The 22,997-nt window shown below is 39.5% G+C and overlaps 1 protein-coding gene across 4 annotated transcripts in view; it reads right to left on the bottom strand.

Annotated features, from left to right (window-relative positions):
• Positions 1-22,997, bottom strand: part of MDFIC2 (MyoD family inhibitor domain containing 2) — a 164,815-nt gene that overhangs the window by 3,567 nt on the left and 138,251 nt on the right. For all 4 annotated transcript variants that reach the window (XM_069084109.1, XM_069084112.1, XM_069084111.1 and 1 more), the window contains one exon: positions 9,589-9,810. In XM_069084109.1, coding sequence (XP_068940210.1) covers positions 9,589-9,810 — 222 coding nt within the window. The remainder of the gene's footprint in view (positions 1-9,588; positions 9,811-22,997) is intronic.

Raw genomic sequence — 22,997 nt, 5'->3', positions numbered from 1 at the left:
CTATTATTTTAAGCTATAATTAATACATGTTTAAAAACATGAGAAAATAGAATTCTACCTGGAAGGGAACTTGAAAGAGGTCTAGTCACTCATTTATTTGCCAGGGAAAGAAGCTGGGGCAGAGAGAAATGGAATGTTCTGCCCAGGGTGACAAAGGTAGGAAGTGACCAAATTGGGATTGGAACCCAGGCTTTGGGGACTCCGTGACTTTCAATGTTGATGATGGGATTACTTTTGCCAAACTGTCTGGAGTTGGCTGCCTTCTTAGGTCTTGGCTTCCAGGACACATGGCAAACCTTATTTGAAATGTTATTTTTTTCTGTATCCCTTGGCAGAATAATCATTAGGTCCCCCACACCCCCATTTTGCTCTTGAGAATAGAGCTTGTTTTCTCAGTTTCTAAGTTAATCTTTTTTTTTTTTTTAATTTGGTCGTAAAAAGTGGCTACTCTTGCCCAGGGTAAACATGGCGGCATTAATGAATTGAAAACAGATTTCTCCCCTAACTTGAAAATATGTTCCAGCCTTTGCTTTCTCAAAAGAAGTATTAAGGAATTCTACACAAGCAGAGGAAACCGTTTTGCATATGGCCTGTTTTTGTTTGCACAAAAGTAAAATAAGCAGTTCAGAGGAAATTTTGCAACTTGCTGGAAAGAGAAATGGAGTTTTGCTTCCTGAGAGCAAGGATATTTTCTTTCCTCTTGCCACACTCTTTCATGAGACTTTAATGTTTAATAAAGAACAAACACATGGCTAGAGTCCCCTCCCACCACCCCTGCTTCTTCCCCCATATTAGTCAAGGACATGTTTCTGTTTCTTCCTGGGTTCATTCCAAAGAGGCCACAGACCTTATATCCAGTATGACCTTGAACAACTGAAACCTTGCTATTTTCTAATGTATGTTTCTTTCTTCATCTTTTTTTTTTAAGAATCATAAGCATTTGGCTTCACTAAAACACAATGTACAGACATGTTTTAAATTGGATTTATACTTAAAATGAGCATTAAAGATCATTCAGTCCAAGCCCTTCATTTCACAAATGAAGAAACTGAGTCCCAGAGAAGTTATGTGCTACAAGCAAGTAAATATGGGAAGTAAGGGGTGGCACAGAACAGACTTCTACACAGCTCTTCTACTTCTATGTCCAACATGCTTTCCAGGAAAGCATTTCACATGAAGCAAGTGAGTCCAAACATACTGTTATATGCCCTTCTCCTTTTTTTTTTTTTAAGCAATCGGGGTTAAGTAACTTGCTCAAGGTTACACGGCCAGGTGTTTCTGAGTAGACCCTCAGTGTCTGAGCCCGGATTTGATCCCCAGGTCGTCCGACACTGGAGCCGGTGCTCTTACTTGCTGTGCTACCTGGCCGCCCCTGCCTTTCTCCTTTTTAGGGCAAACAATTTATGATCAATGGAATGTAAATCTATGGAGTCCTCTTTGTTCCAGGTACAGATGATATGCAGTTATGGGCACATGAAAAATGTACTGGGAGTAAAAAGATAAAGACAGAAGAAATTATAACATGGATTTTGACTGAGGAGCTAATCCTGAGAAGGGTTGCAGTCCCCAGGAGAATTCTAATTAATCCTGCTGATGTTGTCATTGGTGTCTCCCATAATCCACCTCATTCCACCTCTCTCTCTTCATTCTTTTTTTTGGGGGGGTTTAATTACTGACCCTAATTTTTGGATCAACTTTCACTGGGATCTTGTAATAAACTTTAAGGCAGTCAGGGCTGGGCTTTAGTAAAAAGCTCACCATATGCTGAAGGATCAATCAGTTACCAGGAGCATTTTTGAATGCTTAGCTATGGTAGACTTTAGGGGAGCTAGATCAATGAATTTAGACAACCAAGTGCTTCCTAAAATCCAGTGCTTCTTGCCTTTTCCTGTTTTTGCTACTTGGAGTTAATACCATATCCAGTGGGTTAACAAGAAGAGGGTTTTTGGAAGGCAGCAACCTATTTTCTCATTAGCCCCCTTTATTAGCCTTAGTACCCCCCCCTTGTAATATGTTGATACCACTGGAGATGGTACCTAAGGTGGGCAAAATCATGGCTCCAGGAAAGCCCTGATGAGTCGGAGGATATTGGGGGAGGGTATAGAATCCCCTTTTCTCTATCATGTGCCATAATGTGTCAATGTATTAGTATGTGGGAAAACCTAGGACAACTGATGAATTTCACTGGACGGCTTTATGACCTGGGAACCTAAAGTTTCCAATCCCAAAGAACAAAATCCTTATCCCATCCCTTATACAACAGTAAGTGCTTCTCTTTAAAAAAAGTTCTTTAGCATATAATATGAATAAATAAAGTATGATTGAGTGTCTTTCTGTAACCAGTGTATCATCCCCAATGTTTTCAATTGTAATACATATTTAAATATGTCAGGAGCTATTTAAGTTCAGACAAGCACAACTAACTTTTAAGTCAGTTCTTTAGAATTAGAATGACTGGATTTGGGTGATCCTGAGGAAATTTGTGCTTTTATTTTTTTCTGAGTAAATGAACTGAAATAATTATAAAATTGAAACATTTTATAAGGTGACACGGCTGCATTTAATTGTATGAAATTTACAGGGTAGAAAATGTAATCATTTTATCCAGTAGGCCATGGTGTAATTAAGACTATTCTTTTTAGGTACCTTATATTTATGATTTTCCCCTCCACCTAGATAGCATGTATCAAATTCAAAATTACACATCCATTAGGCATCTTCTCAGGCTTTAAACACACATACACAGACACACACACGCACACACACATGCACACACACACAATCAGTTTTCAAATAACAAGTATACCCTTCCATTCATTAACCCAAATGATGCCCTAGCAATCAAAAGAAAGATAGATAATCCAGGACCCAGAATACAGAGAGATCGTTCCCTTCATTATTCTGGAGACGACCACACAAAAAGCACCACATTTTAACAACAAAGTGATGTTGTAGCACATAGACTCTGATGTTCAGTGGAGAGACTGTTAAATTCCCATCAGGGCACACACCATGAACTGTGCTAATGGATGCAGCACATTTCACAAAAATCTGCATGGGTGAGGCTTTTTCATCCTGTTTTAAGTGGGGCAATGTATATAAATAATAGATATTAGCAATTAAGCATCCATTCCGATGCACGCATTTATACATTTGAAAATAAATTAACCACAAACTGCATAAAAGTGGATGTCAGCTTCCCCATTCCCTCCTGTTTCCCCCTGCTTTTCTTGAAAGACTTGACTGTATTTATCTCAGTAAGAACAATGACCCCCTCCCCATTTCTCAATGCCTATATTATTAAATTGATTACAGCCACCAAACCCTCCATTAATGAAGTGACTGAAACTCTCAAATTTCTTGATTGCTGTTTTTTAGGATTTAGGACGTTGAGAGTGTTTCCTTGGTGCTTTACTCTGGGTATTTCACCCCCTTGCACAGTACAAAAAAACTCTTTCCTTGATATCTTGCCACAATGGGGTGAGCAAAGGATGGACAATTAGCTGACAGGTCAGTCATAAACTTGCATTTCCTGGGTCGGGTTGGCTTCAGTCCAGATCTTAACAAAAGCAACCTCATTCAATTAGCCTTATTAATTTCCTCGGCTATTTTTAACAATGAGAAACCTGTTATTTATGTTACACGAAGCTACTGTGTACCAGTTACCATTTTAATGGAGCAATTACTATGGTCCTTCATTGGGAATACAAGGACTCCGGCGCTCCTCACCAGCTAGGAGCCATTCTCATTATTCTGGTATCATCGATACAATAGATCAGAATGGTTCCTTGGGAACATTATGGCTTACTGTGTTGATCTGTATGTTGGGAGTTCTTAACTCAAGCGTTGTTAGCCTGATCCCACAGGACAAGTTCCAAATAGCCTGAGGACAATCCAGTAAAATGCTTTATTCTTGAAATCCTGGGACCAGTGTCCCAGTCATTGATAATGCCTCTTAAAGGCCTGCTAATCACAGAGGAAATCATTTTACTGTGTTAGAAGGGAGAAGGCTTCTGAGCTTCATTTTTCTCCCAAAAAATAGTTCAGGTACCACTGCCTATATGTAGCCTTTGCTAATTTCTCCAATTGCTGTCTCTTGGAAGATCTTTGCATATCCTTTTTATTTACTTCTTGTACACATGCTGTATCTTTCCAACAGAATGTAAGCTCTTTGAGGGCAGGAATTGGTTCGTTTTTATCTTCATATCCAGCACTTGGATAATACCTGGTATGCAGGTACTTAATAAGTGTTTGTTAAACTGAATAACTGAAGGAAGAAAAAAAAATCCAGTAATGATTTAGAATTATCTGGGAGGCATCATTTTCCCTTCCATATTTTTGTGATCTCCCTGTCTTTCTTCCTCTTTTCCTCCTTCCCTCTCTCCTCCCTTTTCTCCTGCTTTTTCTGGCTCTCATTCTCTCTCTCTTTTTATCTCTGTTTCTCTATATCTTTCTGTCTGTCTCTGTCTCTCCCATATACATACACCCCATTAGGATATAATCTAATTTTATATAGAGTCTTCTAAGAGTGACTAATGTTTTCCATTCAAGTAGATTTGTGCTAGAAAAGTGAAAAGATGAAGAAAAAAGCAACAATGCCCCCCTTTTTTACTGAAAAGAACTCATAAATGTATAGCACTGACAATTTTCTGCAGATTGGGCTTCTGCATGCATTAGAATGCATGCAGCTCTTTGGAATTTCTGCTGATACTGTCATGGCCTATACAATCATAGAAAGAGAATCTTGGAACTGGAAGGAACCTCAGGGATTATCAAGTTCAAACACCTCATTTTCCAAATGGAGAAACTGAGACCCAGAGAGATGAAGTGTTCTGTCCAAGAATACTTTCTGTTACAAAATTGAAGTTAAGAGAGGGTTTTTCCCTACTCAGATAAAACTGTGTGAACCCTGGGTTGGCTCTGACATCATTTCCAAGGAAGTAATATTCCACAAGGTGAATGAAAAAGTATTTTTTTTAGTGTTTTATTTTTCCCCAATTACATGTAAAAACAATTTTCAACATTTGTTTTAGAAATTGAATTCCAAATTGTCTCCCTCCTCATCCCCCTCATTAAGAAGGCAAATAATTTGATATAGACTATGCATGTATAGTCATGCAAAACACATTTCCTTATTAGTCATCTTCCAAAAGAAAGCATAGACCAGAATATAACCCTAATAAAAATAAAGTAAAAAAAAATGTGTTTTAATTTGTATTCAGACTCCAAAGTTCTTTCTCTGGTGATGGATTGCATTTTTCATTATAAGTCTTTTGAGTTGTCTTGGATCATTATATTGCTAATAATAGCTAAGTCATTCACAGTTGATCATAATATAATCTTGTTATTTCTGTGTGCAGTCTTCTCTTGATTCTACTCATTTCACTTTGCATCAGTACATGTAAGTTCTTCCAGGTTTTTCTAAGAGCATATGACTCCTCATTTTTTTGTGTCACAATGGCATTCCATCACAATCACATACCACAGATTGTTTAGCCTTTCCCCAATTAATGGCCCTTCCCTCAATTTCCAGTCCTTTGCCACCAGAAAAGAGCTGCTATAAATATTTGGGCATAGTTTCAAATTGTTCTACATTGTGGTTGAATCATTTCACAACTACACCAACATTGCATTCGTGTCTCAATTTTCCCTCATCCCTCACAACATTTGTTATTCTCCTTTTCTCTCTTATTAGCCAATCGAATAGATGTGAGATAGTGCCTTAGTCTTGTTTTAATTTGCATTTCTCCAATCAATAGTAATTTAGAGCATTTTCTCATATGGCTATAGACAGCTTTGATTACTTCATCTGATAACTGACTGTTCATAATTTTTGATCACATCAATTGGGGAATGACTCTTATTTTCATAAATTTGAATAATTTCTTTATATATTCGAGAGGTGAGGCCTTTATCAGTGAAGATTGCTTCAAAATGTACTTTTCACTCTTATGCTTGCTAATTGTATTTCCTTCCATCCCATTTCCCCATTTATTCTATTCTGTCTCTATTTTCACCCCATCCCTCATCAAAAGGGTTTTGCTTCTGACTACTGCCTCCCCAATCCACCCTCCCTTCTATAAGCATCCCTCCCTTCTCTTTTTCCCTTCTCCTACTTTCCTGTAGGGTAAGATAGATTTTTGTGCCCAATTGAGTGGGCATGTTTTCCCCTCTTGGAGCCAATAGAAAAGAGGGTAAGGCTCTAGCATTCCCCACCACCTTCATAATCTTCTCCATTTTAAAAGATATTTATTGCCTCTTTTATGTGAGACAATTCACCCCATTCCTTCTCTCCCTTTTCCCTTCTCCCAGTGCATTCCTTTTCCTCACTCCTTAACTTCATTTTTTCAGATATCATCCCATCACATACAAGTCAAATTGTGCCCTCTGTCTATATATATTCCTTCTAACTGCCCTAATAATTAGAAAGTCCTCATGAATTACAAGTATCATCATCCCATGTAGGAATATAAACAGTTAAACCTTATTAAATCCCTTATGATTTCCCTTTCCTCTTTACCTTTTTATGCTTCTCTCGAGTCTTGTATTTGGATGTTAAACTTTCTATTCAGCTTTGGTCTTTTCATCAGGAATACTTAAAAGTCATCTATTTAATTGAATATTCATTTCCTCCCTGAAGGATTATACTCAGTTTTGGTGGATAGGTGATTCTAGGTTGTAACGGTAGCTCTTTTGTCCTCCAGAATTTCATACTCCAAGCCCTACAATATTTTAATGTAGAAGCTGCTAAATCTTGTGTTATACTAACTGTGGGTCCATGATACTTGAATTGTTTTTTTTTTCCTGACAACTTGCGATATTTTCTCTTTGACCTGGGAGCTCTGGGATTTGACTATAGCATTCCTGGGAGTTTCCATTTTGCTACCACTTTCAGGAGATGACTGGTAGATTCTCTCAATTTCTATTTTACCCTCTGGGTCTAGAATATCAGAACAGATTTCCTGGATAATTCCTTGAAAGATGATGCCTAGGATGTTCTTTTGATTATGGATTTCAGTAAGTCCAATAATTTTGAAAGTATTTCTCCTAGATTTATTTTCCAGGTCAGTTATTTTTCCCATACACTATTTCACATTATTTTCTAATTTTTTCATTCTTTTGATTTTGTTTGATTGTTTTTTTGAGGTCTCATATAGTCATTAGCTTCCACTCTCTTAATTCAAATTTTTAAAGAATTATTTTCTTCAGCGAACTTTTGTACTTTCTTTTCCATTTGACCAATTCTACTTTTAAAGGAATTCTTCTCTTCAGTGATTTTTTTAATATCTTTTTTCCCCATTTGGCCAATTTAACTTTTCAAGGCATTCCTCACTGGATTTTTGTACTTTTTTTTTTTTTGCCATTTGGCCTATGCTGTTTTTAAGGTGTTATTTTCTGCAGTACTTTTTTGTGTGCCTCCTTTACCAAGCTGTCACTCTAATTTTTCTAGCATCACTCTTATTTTTCTTGCATCAACTCATTTTTCCTACAACTCTTTTACTTGATTTTTAAAATCCTTTTTGAGCTCTTCCATGGCCTAAGACCAATTCAGATTTTACTTTGAGGCTTTGGATATAGGAGTTTTGACTGCTGTTTTTTTTCTGAGTGTGTGTTTTAATCTTCCTTGTCACTGTAGTTACTTTCTATGGTTCTATTTTTTTCTGTTTTTATTTTGCTCATTTTCTAGCCTATTTCTTCTTTTTTAATTCTTTGCTAAAGTGGGGCTCCGCTTCTGGGATAGAGGGCACACTATCCCAAACTTCAGGGTTTTCTGTGTTTGTTTTCAGAGATACTTCTAAGGACCTAAGGAGTAAATTTTCAGTTCTTCCAAGGTACTGCTCTCCTAGTCTGTGCTCTAGTCTGTGCGTAACCACAAGCACTATTTTCTGCCTTGGGACAGTGACAAGGGTCTCGGCTCAAATGTGACCACAAACCCTGTGTTGCTAGTGCTCCTTCTTGCCCTGGGACTGAGACCCAGTACTGTGACAAAGATCCAAGTATGGGCAAAGCAATAGAGTCCTGCTGCCCATGCCAGCAAAGAGACCCCCGTAATTGCCTTCTGAACAGTTGTTTGACCCCTTACCATTTGTGGGCTGAGAGCCCTGGGAGCAGCCTAATGCCTCTTCAGATACAGTGGCTCCCTAGACCTGTTTGCTGGGCCAGGTCTTTGCTGGTGTGCTCTGTGATGGACTGAGTTCCACTCTCACCCCAATGTGACAGACTTTTCTTGCTGAATTTCTAAGTTGTCTGGGGCTGGAAAATTATTTCATCCCATTCTTTTGTGGGTTCTACCATTCAAGAATTTGTTTTAGGTCATTATTTAAAGGTCTTTGTAGGGATCTTGGGGAGAGCTTAGGTGAGTACCAGCCTTTTTTCTGCCATCTTGTCTCCACCCCATGAATAAGTATTATGTGCTTACTATGAGTAAAATGTTAAGGTTAGGAGGACTGGATGAGTGAGTTTCCTGAAAGTGAGAACATCTTGATAAGGGCACATTCTACCAAAGCAAGGTGGTACTTTTAGTTGCCTCACCCAGAATCATTCATCCACAATGTATCAGAGGCAAGACTTAAACCCTTTCTACTTCCAAGGTATGCCCTCTATCCTATATGCCAAGCTTTGGGGATGTAAATAGGAAAGCAAGACCACTCTTGTTCTCTGTTGTAAATGTACAACTCAGGTTAGACACATCTATTCACTTTTAGGGGAAAACGTTGCTTTAAAAAATTGAAATACTTTAAACATATCCATAAACATGGACCAGAAAATGCAGCCCATGCTGAGACCTAGCCCTAGGACGACTGTGGACCTGCCTTATTCTTAGGTGCTCCTTCCAGGGCCCACTACAATATTTCAAGACGTAGCTTGCTCTCTTTAGATGTGAAAGCAGGAGCCTACAGGCCAAACAATGTGTGCCCAGTTTCTGCCCCTTGAAAAGTGGCCAAGGAGGTTAAACAAAGGAACATTTCCTCCCACTTAGGTGTGGAGTCTCTACCCAACCAAATGGCTTTGAGGAGGAGCCTGCCCCCAAACCTTTTTCAGGTTGCTTTGTAATTTGAATATCTCTTTAATGGTCTTGCATGGTTCATGTCCACACCAATCAGCATTCCCAGGAATCAATACTTCCTGTAGACATTTCATCCTCCACTGGCAGCTAGTATCTGATTCTTCGTGTTTCCTATAAGTTTTCTTTGTCTTTTTTTGAAGCCTCTTATGATTATCCCAATTCATTTACATAAGGGCAAAGGAAAAAGTATCCCAGAGCCTTCCAGAGGAATGGGTTGGTAGAGAAAAGCTTGTACTTCCTAGCCCAGAAAATAAGACTGATTACACCCTAGTCTCTTAAAAAAACATTTTTCCTATGGATTCCCAGCTTTAAGAGCAAATGATCTGCTGAGTACAGTGATATTGCCAAGTGACCTTGACATGTGTCATTCACCGTTGTCTGGATTCTGAGCCCTCTCTTTTAATATTCATAAGGATTTCTCCAACAGTAAGCACGTGTGATGTTCTTTTATGGGTTGGTGGAGGGGGAAGGGAGGAAAAAAAGGTTTTATTTAGAGATCTGTTGAATTTTAAGAAACATACCATCATTGTCTCTCTGATGAAATGATGTATCGTTTTGGAGGTACGAGAATTTGGTTTGGCACTCTTCAGGAGAAGATAATGATGTGCTGGATGCTGACAGTTTTTTCTCATTGGGGGCTTCCTTGGATGGTGCGTCGGCAATACTGAATTCAGATACTGAATTTATAACGATGCCCTTAACAGATTTCTCATCTGAGTGCTTTCCATTTGTGAGTTGAGTATCTGCATAAAAACACATATACACACACAAAACAAACCTGAAATTATTTATAGAGCAACTCAAACCCAGTGTTTATAAAGATACAGAATTCTAAAAAATAATAGATTTTTCAGGCCAAAAATGAATACCCATTCTAGACTTTTAAGCATAAAACTTTCATCCCTAATATTAGTTTTTATATATTACTTTGTATATATTTACTTATCTATGAAAATACCCTATTTCTTCCCAATAAAATTTAACCATCTTGAGGACAGGAACCTCTTTGTTTTTGTCTCTGTGTTCCTAGAATGGAACACAGTGCCTGGACCAAGGTAGACACTTATGGTTGAATTGAATGAATGAAGTAATTCATCAGGATAATTTTTAGGAAAATTAGAAATGGGAATTCAGATTTAGAGATGAAATAGAATGTGTATAGTTCCAACATTTTCAAAATTTCATGATGGCAATGAATAATTTTTACCTATTCTTATCTTTTTGGAGAGAGACCATATAGCAGAGTATATAAAAAGCTGGCCTTCTAAACCAGGGAGACTTTGATTAGAGTCCTGTCTAATAAATATGGGTTGTTTGACCTTGGGCTTGTCCCTTAACTTGTCAGCATTCTAAGAACTTCTCTAAAACTGTATAACTCATAGAAAAGGTATTGACCTGATTTGATTGAGGGGGTCTTCTAATCAGGGAGTTCCCTAAAGCAATGAATCACAGGTCCTCTCCCTATTCCTATTTTGTCTTATTGGGAATATTGTTATTGTTCAGTCATGTCTGCCCATTTTGTATTTGGGGTAAGGAAGAGGAATTAAGCAATGTCTACAGAGCCCAGAACTACTGTTCCAATAAATTCTCCTTGTAGATTTAATAGAACCTAATTCTGGCCTAATTAATTCTCCTAGTAGAATGAAAACTCAGTGAGGGCAGTATTATCTTTGAACTTCTAGCATCTAGTACTGGAAAGATTATCTGGCACACATTAGGCATCCGGTAAGTGTTTGTTGAATTGAACCTTTAGACATCATCGCTCTATTTCAGGATAATGGTTTTCCTTTGTAATTCCATATAGTTTCATTTTATGCATTTGATAATGTTAATTTGAGAGGGGGCCCATAGGTTTCACCAGAGTCACAAAGGACTCCAGGATCCTCCCCAAAAGCTTAGGAGCTCCTCTTTAACTCAGATCTTTGCTGCCTTTTGGTAAGACATATCAACTCTTTTCTAACGCACATATTCTGACACTCAGACTATATTTTGGGTAAGGCCATCAGGCATCAGGGGCTGGTTAGTTACTTAAAAATGAGAAAAGTAAATTGAAAGAGTCCTGGAATGACTGCAAATCATTTCTTCTCTGTGGGCCTCAGTTTCCTCATATATGTAAAGTGACAGGGTCTCTTTAGGTACTTTCAAAAAATCCTCCCAGTTCCTGCATTCAATGATGCCTAGAGATCAGTCACACTAGACCATAGAATGAAAGCAGAATCAAGTTTTTCGAGGGCAAGAACAATTCTATTTTTGTTATTGGGTTCCTAATGCCTAAATCAGGGATTCTTAACCTGTTTTTGTATCCTGGAACCCTTGAGCAGTCTGGCGAAGCCTATGACCCCATCTCAAAATAATATTTTCAAATACATAAGACACCCCCCCAATAAAATTACAAAGGAAACAACTAATATTAAAGTAGATTTATCAAAGTATTAAAAAAAAGTTTATAAACCCCTATGTTAAGTAGACTATTGTGTCCAATATGGTACCCACTTACTTGGCCAAGCAATAGGGTCTCTTGGATTACACGAGAGTGGGGAACTTAATTAGACAGAACAGCCCGTGACCCCAGGATAAAAAAGATGATTTTTTTTTTGTCAAATCACCATCTTAGTCCTTCTGTGAGTTGCATCTAAATTCAGTGCAGATGGAAAAGTCGGCTTGATACCCATTTCTTCATTACAGCCATTTAGCTTTGGCCAGCAGAAGAAGGAAAGGCAGCAGCTTGTTGGCTCTTGCATCAGTGATTTTCAATGAGCGATTATAAGCTAGGTGCTGGCAGATACATCAGAGGAGCCCTAGAGTTAGTGGCATGGGGCACATTCTTGTCTCAGGTGATTGTTGCTGTTGTTTTTTGTTCCTATTTTTTTTTTAGTTGTTGCCAAGTGTCTGTATTCCAACTCGCTTATTGTACCCTCTCTGTTTCACTACTAGCTTCAAATTTCTTTGCTATGAGTTGATCTCTAAAAAAAGGTTGGCAGAAGCACAGGTTGTGTGTACTAGGGAAATAGGAAATCTGTATGTCAGAGGGGCTCAGGGAAACATCTCCAGTAGAGCCGAGCAATGAAAGTGATATTTGGTAAACAGTAGGGTTGGCCAATTGGATGGGGAAAATGCTCATCTCTCTTCAACCTTATGGAGTAGGCACTAAACAGGGTAGCACCCACATTTCTGCTGAAGGCTCTAAAAATTCAGAAATCAAGGCACACAACAAATAGGTAAGTCATACTACTTCTTGGTCCACATAGTCTTAATGCCTACATTTTCCTAATTCTTAAATTGTAAGCTCTTTGAAGGTAGTTATAGATATATCATGTAGAGACTGAGTAATAATAATGAACATGTACATAAAGCTAGGACAGCTCAGTGAATAGAAGACTGAGCCTGGAGTTAGGAAGATCTGAGTTCAAATCCAGCCTTAGACACTTACTAGCTATGTGAACCTGGGCAAGTCACTTAACCTTTGTGTGTCTTAATTCATTGGAGAAGGAAATGGCGAACCACTCCAGTATCTTTGCCTAAAAACAAGCAAACCCATGGACAGTATTGGTGTGATATGGTCTATGGGGTCACAAAGAGTCCAATAATACTGAACAATGACAACATAATGCTTTGAAACTTGCAAAGTGTTCTACATATATCAACTCCCAATGACCCTTTGGAGTAGGTATTAAAGTAATTATTTACTCTATTTTACAAATAAGGAAACTGAGGCTCAATGAATCATAGCTGATTTGTGTCCATGTAGTGTCTATAAATACATGCCCAGGAGATGAAGGGTGATCTCAGAAGGATGGAGGCAGGGGGAAATCAACCAGGAAGAACTTCCTGGAGAAGGGGGAGCGGGGTTTGATCAGGGTCTTCTCAACGAAATTCAGGGAAACCAAGAAATGGGCACCTGGTGCAAATTTATAGGAGACACTTGTTTGCAAAAGGCAGCAATTCTACTTGGGTTATAGACTGTTCAGAGGGGTGGGATTAGTGGGATTGAACCTAGGGCTTGGTTTGAATGCTAAGTGTTGTGTTCATTACACTATTTATGAATCCTCTCACTAGTTTATGCCTTGCTAGCTGGAATCCTTCCCACTCCCTCCCAGCTGTGCCCCCAGGGCCCGGCTTAATGTCTTGTATAAGGTAGGAGGTCAATAATTGTTTTTAGTTGAAAAACTATTCACAACTAGCAGATCTGATCATGTCATTCATTTGCTCAAAAACCTTCAGTGGTTCCCTATGACTTCTTGGATAAAATAGAAGATCCTTATCATGGCATCAAAAAACCTCAGTGGAAGAAGCGTGGGTTTTTGAGGTTAAAGGACCTGCATTCAAACCCTAGTTCTGCTAAATACTGCCTCTGTGAATTGGGGCCAGTCTCCCTCTCTTGGCCTCAGTTTACACATCTATAAAATGGGGGCAGTTGGCTTTAATGACCTTAAGATCCTTTCTAACTCTAAACTTTTGAGCCCATGACCTTGCATCATCTTACTCCCATCACTCTTCAGTCCTTTCTACTATTGCTTTCCTTGCCACCTCTGTTCCAGCTTAACTTCAGACCAAACTGTTCCCTCTTCTCCATAGGCAACATTCCATCTCTGGCCTCTGTAGAGGTCTAATCCGCAGTCCCCTCTCTCCCCTCTGAACAGCTCACAATCCAAGTAGACTTGTAGTCTTTTGCAAACAAGTGTCTCCTGTAAATTTCCACCAGGTGCCTCCACTGCCTGAAATGCTCTCCTTTCATTCCTTTGTTTCCCTGAATTCCTTTGAGAATAGCCTGATCACTGCCCCCCCCCCTTCTCCAGGTGGTTTTTCCTGGTTGGTCCCCCCTGCCTCCATCCTTCTGAGATCAACCTTCATCTCCTGGGCATGTATTTGTAGATACATAGTTATTTAGATGATGTACACCTCATTGAAGTGGGAGCCTTACAAAGATGGGCTGAGTCTGTGTGTGCTTTTAGCACAAACACCCAGTCCAGGGATGTGGTAAATCTTTAATAAATTCTGATTGTCTCCTCCTCAGTTCTAAGAGCCACTTTTTGTTGTTGTTGAGTCTGACTCTCTGTGACTCTATTTGGGGTGTTCTTGGCCAGCACACTGGAGTGGTTTGCCATTTTTTTCTCCAGGTCATTTTACAGATGAGAAAACTGAGGGGAATAGAGTTAAGTGACTTGCCCAGGCTAGTCACTTAACTTTAGTTAAGCTAGTAAGGGTCTGAAGTTGGATTTGAACTTAATAAGATGGGTCTTCCTGACTCTAAACCTGGAGCTCTCTCCTCTGCACCACCTACCTGTCCTTAAGAATTGCTAGCCTCCATCAGAATACAGCTTAGGAGTAATCTCCTGCAGTAACCTCTCATGATCCTTAGTCAGTTGCCGGAGCTCACAGGCTTTATTCCTCTCCTGGCTGCATTCTTGACTTCTACCATGCCTCAGATGGCATCCTAGATGCTTACTCCAGCCCTGGAGTTCACACAGTGGAAGTATCTCCCACCCTGTGGCCTCTCCCTCTGATTGGGTGACTCCTCCATTCAAGGAGAACACAGTGCCAGCAAAATCTTCATTTTTCACCAGAGAGTACTCTGGAGTTTCTTCTTAACCACACATGGTGTTCCTTCAATGTGTTCCCTTCCCCCTTTAAACTTCCTTTTATGTGTTGTCTTCTCTCCTCAATGTAAGCCCCTTGAAGGCAGGTGTTCTCCTTCCATTTGTATTTGCAATCCTAATGGTGCTGGCTACATAGCAAATACTTCACACATGCTTGTTGACCGACTGGCAGAGATGGGAGGTCATAGCATCATGGCCTTAGAACTGGAAGGAATCTTGGGCGTCACTTAGTCCAACTTTTATAAGTAAGGAAACTGAGGCCCATGAAGGGGAACTGACATTCTTAGTAAGCATCAGAGAAGGAATTTGAACTCAGATCCTCTAACTACAGGGCCCACAGCACTCTTTTCATTGTTCCAAATCTTAAGTGATAGAACAGACCTAAGTGATTGTGGAAAGCCTTGCTACACAAGGCTCCAGTCCTGAGAGTAGCTGCTAAGAGCCTTCCAAGCCTGGGCTACCTACTTCCTCAGGCTGGGATCCAGTGTGTTAGATAGAACCCAGCTGCTTCCTACTGTATATAAAAGAAAGAGCAGCCCAGAGAAGGTTGATAGATAGTAAAACCTTGATGAATAGAGAGATTGCAGGAGCTATTTACTTACAGAATTAATTAACAATCAGTTGAAATTATCACATGTAGTCAGGCTGCATGTAATTTAAATTGCTTTTGCACAAAGTAATTCAGAAACAAAAAAAGTTGGATAGGGGTTACTAAAGTGTAAGAACATGCCGAGAATACGGTATAAAGCCACACATCGCAGGCTTCTCTTTTTAACTTTGAGACCTTTATAAAGTATATCATTTTGAATGGAGATGATATACCGCATTCAGGCAGCCACTTGGAGAGAACTGGTCCCATACTGACATGGTTTTATGGAACATCCAAGCTGCCATTTGTAAAGCTATTTTAAAATTTTTATATCCCTGTTTATATTGTTATTTTTTTCCAATTCCCCAAAGAGAGCTATCTCTTCCTCTTCAGCACAGCATCTGACATACGCATTTCAGAGCCCAGCCTGTTCAACCCAGAGTTCTGACATCTGAAATGAGTCACAGTCTTGGGGTGTATGTAAGTGACATTTCCCATCTTCGAGTGATGGGAAGCTAGCAATAAATTTCCCAGATTTCTTCTTTCGCCTAGTTCTTTGACATTGTACTCAAAGTATTATACAGTAGCGGCAGCTAAAAGAAGAAACACATAAAAAGAGGTATCAAATCTTGTGTGCAGGCAAGTATCTTGGAATTAAATAAGAAACTTGCGAAACTATATTTGGAATGTTATACATAGTTCTTGACATTGACTTGGAGAAAATATATATTTTTTCCAAAACAGTAAAAATAAGTCAAAATTAGAAGAACTCGGAGGGTTTAAAATTAGAACAACGAGATTTCTTAGAAGAAGAAGACAAAAGACTCAACAAGATGGAACCTATCTTCTTCACAGTGTCCATGAAACAGGAAATTCATGTTGAGGTTAAAGGTCAAGGCAGGAATTGATGAACATAAAGTTAAGTAACAGAAAAGACAGACAGTTAATTAATTTTTTATTACCTTTGAGCAAATGTTATGAATTTAATTCAATTAACATTTATTGACTGCCCTTGTGCAAAAAAAAATGAATCAATATGACAGGCATTTGTAATTGATGTATCCTTAAGTTATTAAGGAAGGCAAGTTTTGAAAATGACTTTCATTTTTCTTTTTACACATATTCTTTTTCATTCTTTGCATTCATGGAATCTATAAGCCAATATTTCAAACATCTATACTGGGTCCTCAACAAATAGTAGGCCCTTGGGAACTCAGTAAATGGTCTGAAAGCAGAAGTTCTTAACCTGTGTGTGTGTGTGTGTGTGTGTGAGAGAGAGAGAGAGAGAGAAAGAGAGAGAGAGAGAGAGAGAGAGAGAGAGAGAGAGAGAGAGAGAGAGAGAGAGAGAGAGAGAGAGAGAGAGAGAGAGAGAGAGAGAGAGAGAGAGAGAGACAGAGACAGAGACAGAGACAGAGACAGAGACAGAGAGAGAGAGAGAGAGCCCTCTGGCAGGCAGTCTGAGGAGGCCTTCTCCAAATAATGTCTTTTAATTCATACCTAAAATAAAATACATAGGGTTACAAAGGAAACTGAATATATTGAAATGCAATTAAAAATTATTTTCCTAAGTTCATGAACTTTCTGCAGTTGATCCATAGACTTCTTGGGGATCAATTTAAGAACCCTGTCCTTTAGGGTTTTTGGATTGAAAAGGTCAACCTAGTAAGCTTCAGTGATCTGGTCCTCTGACAACAGATACACAATTCACCACCAGGCCCAGCCTGATGCCTGTTTAGCTTGTTGGGATGTTCCAGAATTTGTGATCTGCTTGTATTGCCTTGGGGACCCCAGAGTCTCCTCCCTATCATGATAAGACAACTGATGAAGGGCAAAGGTCATTTCTGAAAAGAGACTTCCTTATATGTCTCCCATCCACAAAAGCACTAAAAATATTTTCAATAAACAAGCAGTATGAGGAAGCAGAAAGATTTCTGGCTCTCGATAGAGTACTGAATCCTGGTTCTGATGCTGCTACCTTTGTAATCTTGGACAAGTCATATTATTTCTCTGGGCTCCAGTTTCCACATTTGCAAAATTAGCGAAGTAAACTAGAAGATGTCGAAGGGTCCTTTTGCCCTCTGATTCTATGATCCTATACAGCTGCCCTGCTTTCTCAGTTGTTCCCTTAGCTTCTTATTTATTCTTTCCCTCTCTTCTTTACTAGCCCCTCTTTCCTCTCACCTTAAATATGGCTGTTACCCAAGATTCTGTCCTCAGCCCTCAGCTCTTCTCTTTCCATATTCTTTCCCCATTGAGATTTTTTTCATTAGATCATAAATCTTTAATAGGAATTGAAGTGAGAGGTCATCTAGTCCAATCTCTTCATTTTACAGCTGAGGAAACTGAGGCCCAGTTTGTAGACCTCACTCAAGTCACTGAAGTTACTTGCCCTAGGGGATACAGGGAGTAAGTATCAGAGGCAAGATTTAAACCCAACTTTTCTGACTCTAGAACCAGGGTTCTCTATTTTATATAACTTCCAACTTGACTCAAACACTATTGATTCTCATACTTAAGCTCCCAGGCCAAATCCCTTTCCTGTATTTCACTTCCACATTTTCATCTAGCTGCTGAACATTCCCATCTGGGTTTCCTGCATCATTTCTAATTCTGTTTATCTAAAACTGAACTTCTCATCTTCCCCCTTCCCTCAAATGATTCCTTCTTGGGACTTATCTACCTAGGTTAATGGTACTATAATTCATTCTCCTATTGCCCACGCTCAAAAATATTTTTTGACCCCTAATCTGGAAGTTTATTTAGTCCTACTACTTTTTATTTTCATAGATAAGGAAACTGAGGCCCGAAGAGGTAGAATGACATCCAACGTCACAAACCAGACTTCAAACTCAGTTCTTCTCACTCCAAAGGCAGCACTCCTGTTATACCACACTACCTCCTTTTAACAAATAGATTTCCCTCTTTTCCCCCCTTTGCTATGAACTGCTTTCTAAAAAAATTCGTTCCATGTTTTTGCCAGGATCTTAAGGGCTCTGATGTAGTTCATGGCAATACTTTGGTTAGTACACATCGGAGAACTATTACAGCTGAATTCAGCTGTGGTCCTTTTCACTGCTGCCCCATCTATTATCTCCTAGGGACTTTTGTCATCGATGACTTCCAAAGCACCCGAAAGACATGGCCGGTGGAGTACCATTTTCTCCCTCCCTTACCTTGATGCTCCCTAGGTGTAAAGTTATGCTATTTTATCTCCTCCCATCAAAGCAACAAAGAATACTCACCTAAGTATAGAAAAACTGAACTCTTTCCAAAAGCCATTAGAAATTCAGTCCCTTATTATCCTAAGGTAATGCACTCGACTACTACAGAATCACATGTTTAACAGGCAACACCAATCCTTTGTCTTCATATTCTAAATGCTGACTCTAATCCCTGTCCCTTCAGGTATGTGTGATGGCTCTCACGCTCTGTGTTATGTTCCATCTGCCCTGTATCCATGCCTCCTAGGCTATTCACACGTTGGCTTGATGAGTTTTCCCTCTCTGTTTTTCTCTGTCTCCCAATTTGAGTCACAGACAGATTCCTATTTAAGAACTTGGTTTATTTCTGAGTTTCTTTCATAACAACAACATCCCTGCAACCTACTTGAAACTCTATAGAACTAACAAGAAGCTGACAAGGTGATTTTGCTTTAATGTACAAGTTTAGAATTAACTTAGAAAATGTAAGATTTCAGACAAAAACAATTCCAAGAAGAACACGAATCCCCACTGGTTTTCCCTTAACTAGAAGGGTGAATGATATTCTCTGCAGGATTTAAACCACGAGGAATTCAAAACGGTCATCATCTATTTATAGACAGGACGAGGTAGCCAAGAGACTCTCCAAAGTTCCAACTACCAAACCAGATGAACATGTTATTGTAATATGGGGCATAATAGGCATTATCAAACCAGAAGGGACCTCAGAAATCACCAGGGTCAGACCTCTAATCATCATCCTTCTTGACCTCTTGAGAGCGTTTGACACCATCGATCTTCCTCTTCTTTCTGGGTTTTCGGGCTGCTACTCTCTCCTGGTTCTACTTATGTCTCCTCAGTCTCCTTTTCTGGAGTTTCATCCAGGTCACACCTGCCAAACTTGCCAACCTTGGTATCAACAGGGCTCTGTCCTGGGCCTTCTTCTCTCCCTCTAAGGCATTTCACTTAGTGATCTTATCGGCTCTCATGGATTCAATTATAATTTCTATGCTAGCTATTCTGAAATCTAATTATCCAGCCCTAACCTCTCTACCGACATCCAGTCTTGACTATCCCAGTCCCTTTTAGACATCTCAGACTCAATGGCCAATAGACATCTTAAACCCACATAATATGTCCAAAATTTAACTTATCATCTTTGCCCCTCCCCTCTCCCCTCCCCCTTTCCCAACTTTCTGTTACTGTTGAGGGTACAACCATTCTCCCAGTCACCCAGGCTCACAATCTGGGTGTCATCCTTGACTCCTCAGTCTTCCCAAATCCAATTTGTGGCCAACCCCACTCATTTCCTCCTTCCCAGCAATTAGAGATAATTTCCCTTTCTCTCCTCTGACACTGCCACCACCCTGATGAGGATTTTTATAACTTCATGTTTGGACTGCTGCAATACTCTGCTGCCTGGTCTGCCTGCCACAGTCTTTCTCATTCTAATCTATTCTTATTCAACTGTTAAAGTAATCTCCCTTAGAAGTGGATCTGATCATGTTACCCTCTGCCTATTCAATAAACTCCAGTTCAAATATAAAATCTTCTGGCATTCAAAGCTCTTTATGACCTGACACCTTACTTTTCCAATCTTCATATACTTTATACCACTCATCCCAATTTAGTCATTGATCCAGCGACACGGGTCTTCTTGCCATTCCACAAACAACATGCTCCATCTCCCAACTCTCAACGTTTGTACTGGCAGTCCCCTATATCTTTCATCTCATCTCTACCTTCTAATTTCCCTGGATTCCTTCAAGTCCCAGCTAAAACTCTACTCTCTACAGGAAGTCTTTCTCAATATCTCTTAATTCTAGTACCTTCCTTCCATTCATTCTGTCTTATGGATCCTGTATTAAATGTGTTTGCATGTGGTTTTCTGCATGTTCTGAAGTCATTAAGGGTGAGCACTACCTTTTCGTTTTCTTTGTATCCCTTGCATTTACTACAATGCGTGGCACATAGTAGGTGATTAATAAGTGTTTACTGAGTGATTAGCAGAACCATAGGTAGAGTAGAAGGACAGTAGAGGCGGAGTCATGGCCAAGAAATATTTATTAGATAGCTTTTGTACCAGGCACTTTGTTAGTTACTGAGGAGAAAAAGAAAGGCATAAGATAATCCCTGCCCTCAAGGAACCACAGTCTAATGGGAGAAGACAACATATAAAAAGGAGCTGTAAAGGGAGGTTACCCAATTCAGGGGCACTACAAAATCTGGAAATGATCTGAGGAGGAGTCTCAGAATTGACTTCATTTTGTAAAATGATGAGTCTCTGGAGATCACAAAGCCCAGCGGGCAAAAAGCTAGGTGGGAAATAATGAGATGAATTCTCTGAGATCTCTTAGATCATGGAACATCAGGAAGGAGATTGCCATTGTCCACCCTTCACCTTCTCCAACTAGGGGAAGGGAGAGATCTCACAGTGCCACAGTTTAGAAGGTATAGAAATTGGGACCCATTGAGTTCCTTTCCTGCTGTGCAGAAAGCGGCTTCCCCTGCTGTGACCTGGAATGTCTTTGGGTTGTCTGTGTCTTCTCCCCACCTTAGGGAAGCAATGGAGGTCTCCTCTTGTCCCACAATTAATTCGAGTTCATTTAATACTGTCATGGTGGGGGGTAAGGATAGGGGCAAAATTCCTGATCTAATACCAACATCTAATTTTATAGATGAGGAAAACTCAGGTTCCTTGAGGTTAACTGATTTTTCAATAGGGATCTCCTTAAGTGGGAACTATCTATCCAGTGTCAGTACTGGGTCTAGACTGAAGCCCTCTACCCCCTAGTTCATGACATCCCACTTTCTCATAGCTAGTCATGACTACATTATATAGGAAAAAAAAGTCTCCCAAACTTTACTTTTATATTTGAGGTAGGTAAAGTATATTTCACAAACACACACACACAGCACCTGAAACTAAGCAATTTTTCCAGAAAAATAGGACTTATTTTCTCTATAGTCAAGTATGCCTAAAATACAATCACCTTCTAAATACAGACAAGGCATTCAATGGGACCAGATTGAAAAATGTGATGAAAACCATCAGACGCTGCCAGAGGAGCATTGACTGTATCTGCACCCTGCTAATATTTGTGTCAACCAAAGTTTTAGAGCTGCAGCACTGTGGAAGACAAATCAAGGGGAGAAATATAAAGGCATGGCAGAAAACTGACTTCTAAATTCCAGCCCTATTCAATAAAAAGAGAACAAAAGCCATCATTCAAAAAACTTCTGTTTCTTCAAGAAAAGCACACTTTTTAACATAGAGTAACTACATTTTCCCCCATAAGTCTTGTGGCAAACTCTCCAAAAACCTTTGTACAGACTAAGTAATGCGATCTTTTCAAAATCTTGCTATTGCTGTCATTCAGTCATTTTTCAATTGTATCTGACTCTGAATCCTCATTTAGGGTTTCCTTGGCAAAGATACTGAAGTTGTTTGCCATTTCCTTCTCCAGCTCATTTTACTGATGAGGAAACTGAGGCAAACATGGTTAAGTGACTTGCCCAGGGTCACTTGTCTGAGTCCAGATTTGAACTCATGAAGATTAGTCTTCCTGACTCCATACCTTGTGCTCTATGTGAGAATAATATCAGCAATATGGAAAAGGAAACTTCATTCAGTTTCTAGAAACTGCTTTGCAGAATTGGGATAAGTCTACCCTTACTGTGAGTTAAAACTTTCAGAGGTGCTAGAGTATATTAGTAGATAAAGAGTGTTGAGCAGTAAAATACGCTCCTCGAGGCAGGGACCAGTTAATTTCTGTCCTTGTTCCTGTCCTTTATTCTATTGCCTGGCATAATGCCTTATAAACAGAATGTGCTGAATATTAAATGCCTGTCAAATAAATGGGTCTGAAGTCAGGAAGATCTGGATTCAAATCCCACCTTTAATAGTAACTATGTAGCTAATGTTAAAGTAGCACATTAAGTATTGCAACATGTTTTATAAATAGTATCATAACAACCCTGTGAGGTAGCTATTATTATCATCCCCATTTTATAAATGAAGAGAAGGAGGCTTCAAAGAATTAAGTGACTTGCCCAGGGTCACACAGTCTAAGCCTGGATTCCTGCTCAGAACTGTCTGACCCAGAGCCCTGTCCTCTCCCCCATATGCCAAGCACCTCTTCCTTGTCAAGTGTCTTGACACTCTCTAACTAGTTCTTTGGATGACTTGTTTAAATAATATTTGTCTCAATCAGCTCCTTAGAATTTATCTACTAGGGCAGGCTACACAACAGATGGTCTCCCTAACCAAATCTTCTTAGAATCCCCCAGTATCCTTCAAAGCTAAGCTGCTATTTGCCATCTTCTATGAGAAATCTTTCCTGATACCCAGAGTGGTTCAATTTTTTCTTTCTCCTTAAATTACCTCACATATCTGCTTGCAAGTTGTCTTCTTCCCAGCAGAAGGTAATCTTATGGGAGAGGGTGACTAAGAATTTTTTCTCCTTTTGCCTTTGAAGCCATGGCCCAGAAAGGAAGGCTTGGCCCTTAACAAATATGATGGACTGGAAAGTATTAGACCTTTG

This window comes from Petaurus breviceps, unplaced genomic scaffold (genome assembly GCF_028583685.1).
Source record: "Petaurus breviceps papuanus isolate PSGF00001 unplaced genomic scaffold, PetGlider_PUasm1.0 174, whole genome shotgun sequence".
Taxonomy (NCBI): Eukaryota; Metazoa; Chordata; class Mammalia; order Diprotodontia; family Petauridae; genus Petaurus; species Petaurus breviceps.
This window is presented reverse-complemented; position numbering and strand designations above follow the sequence as displayed.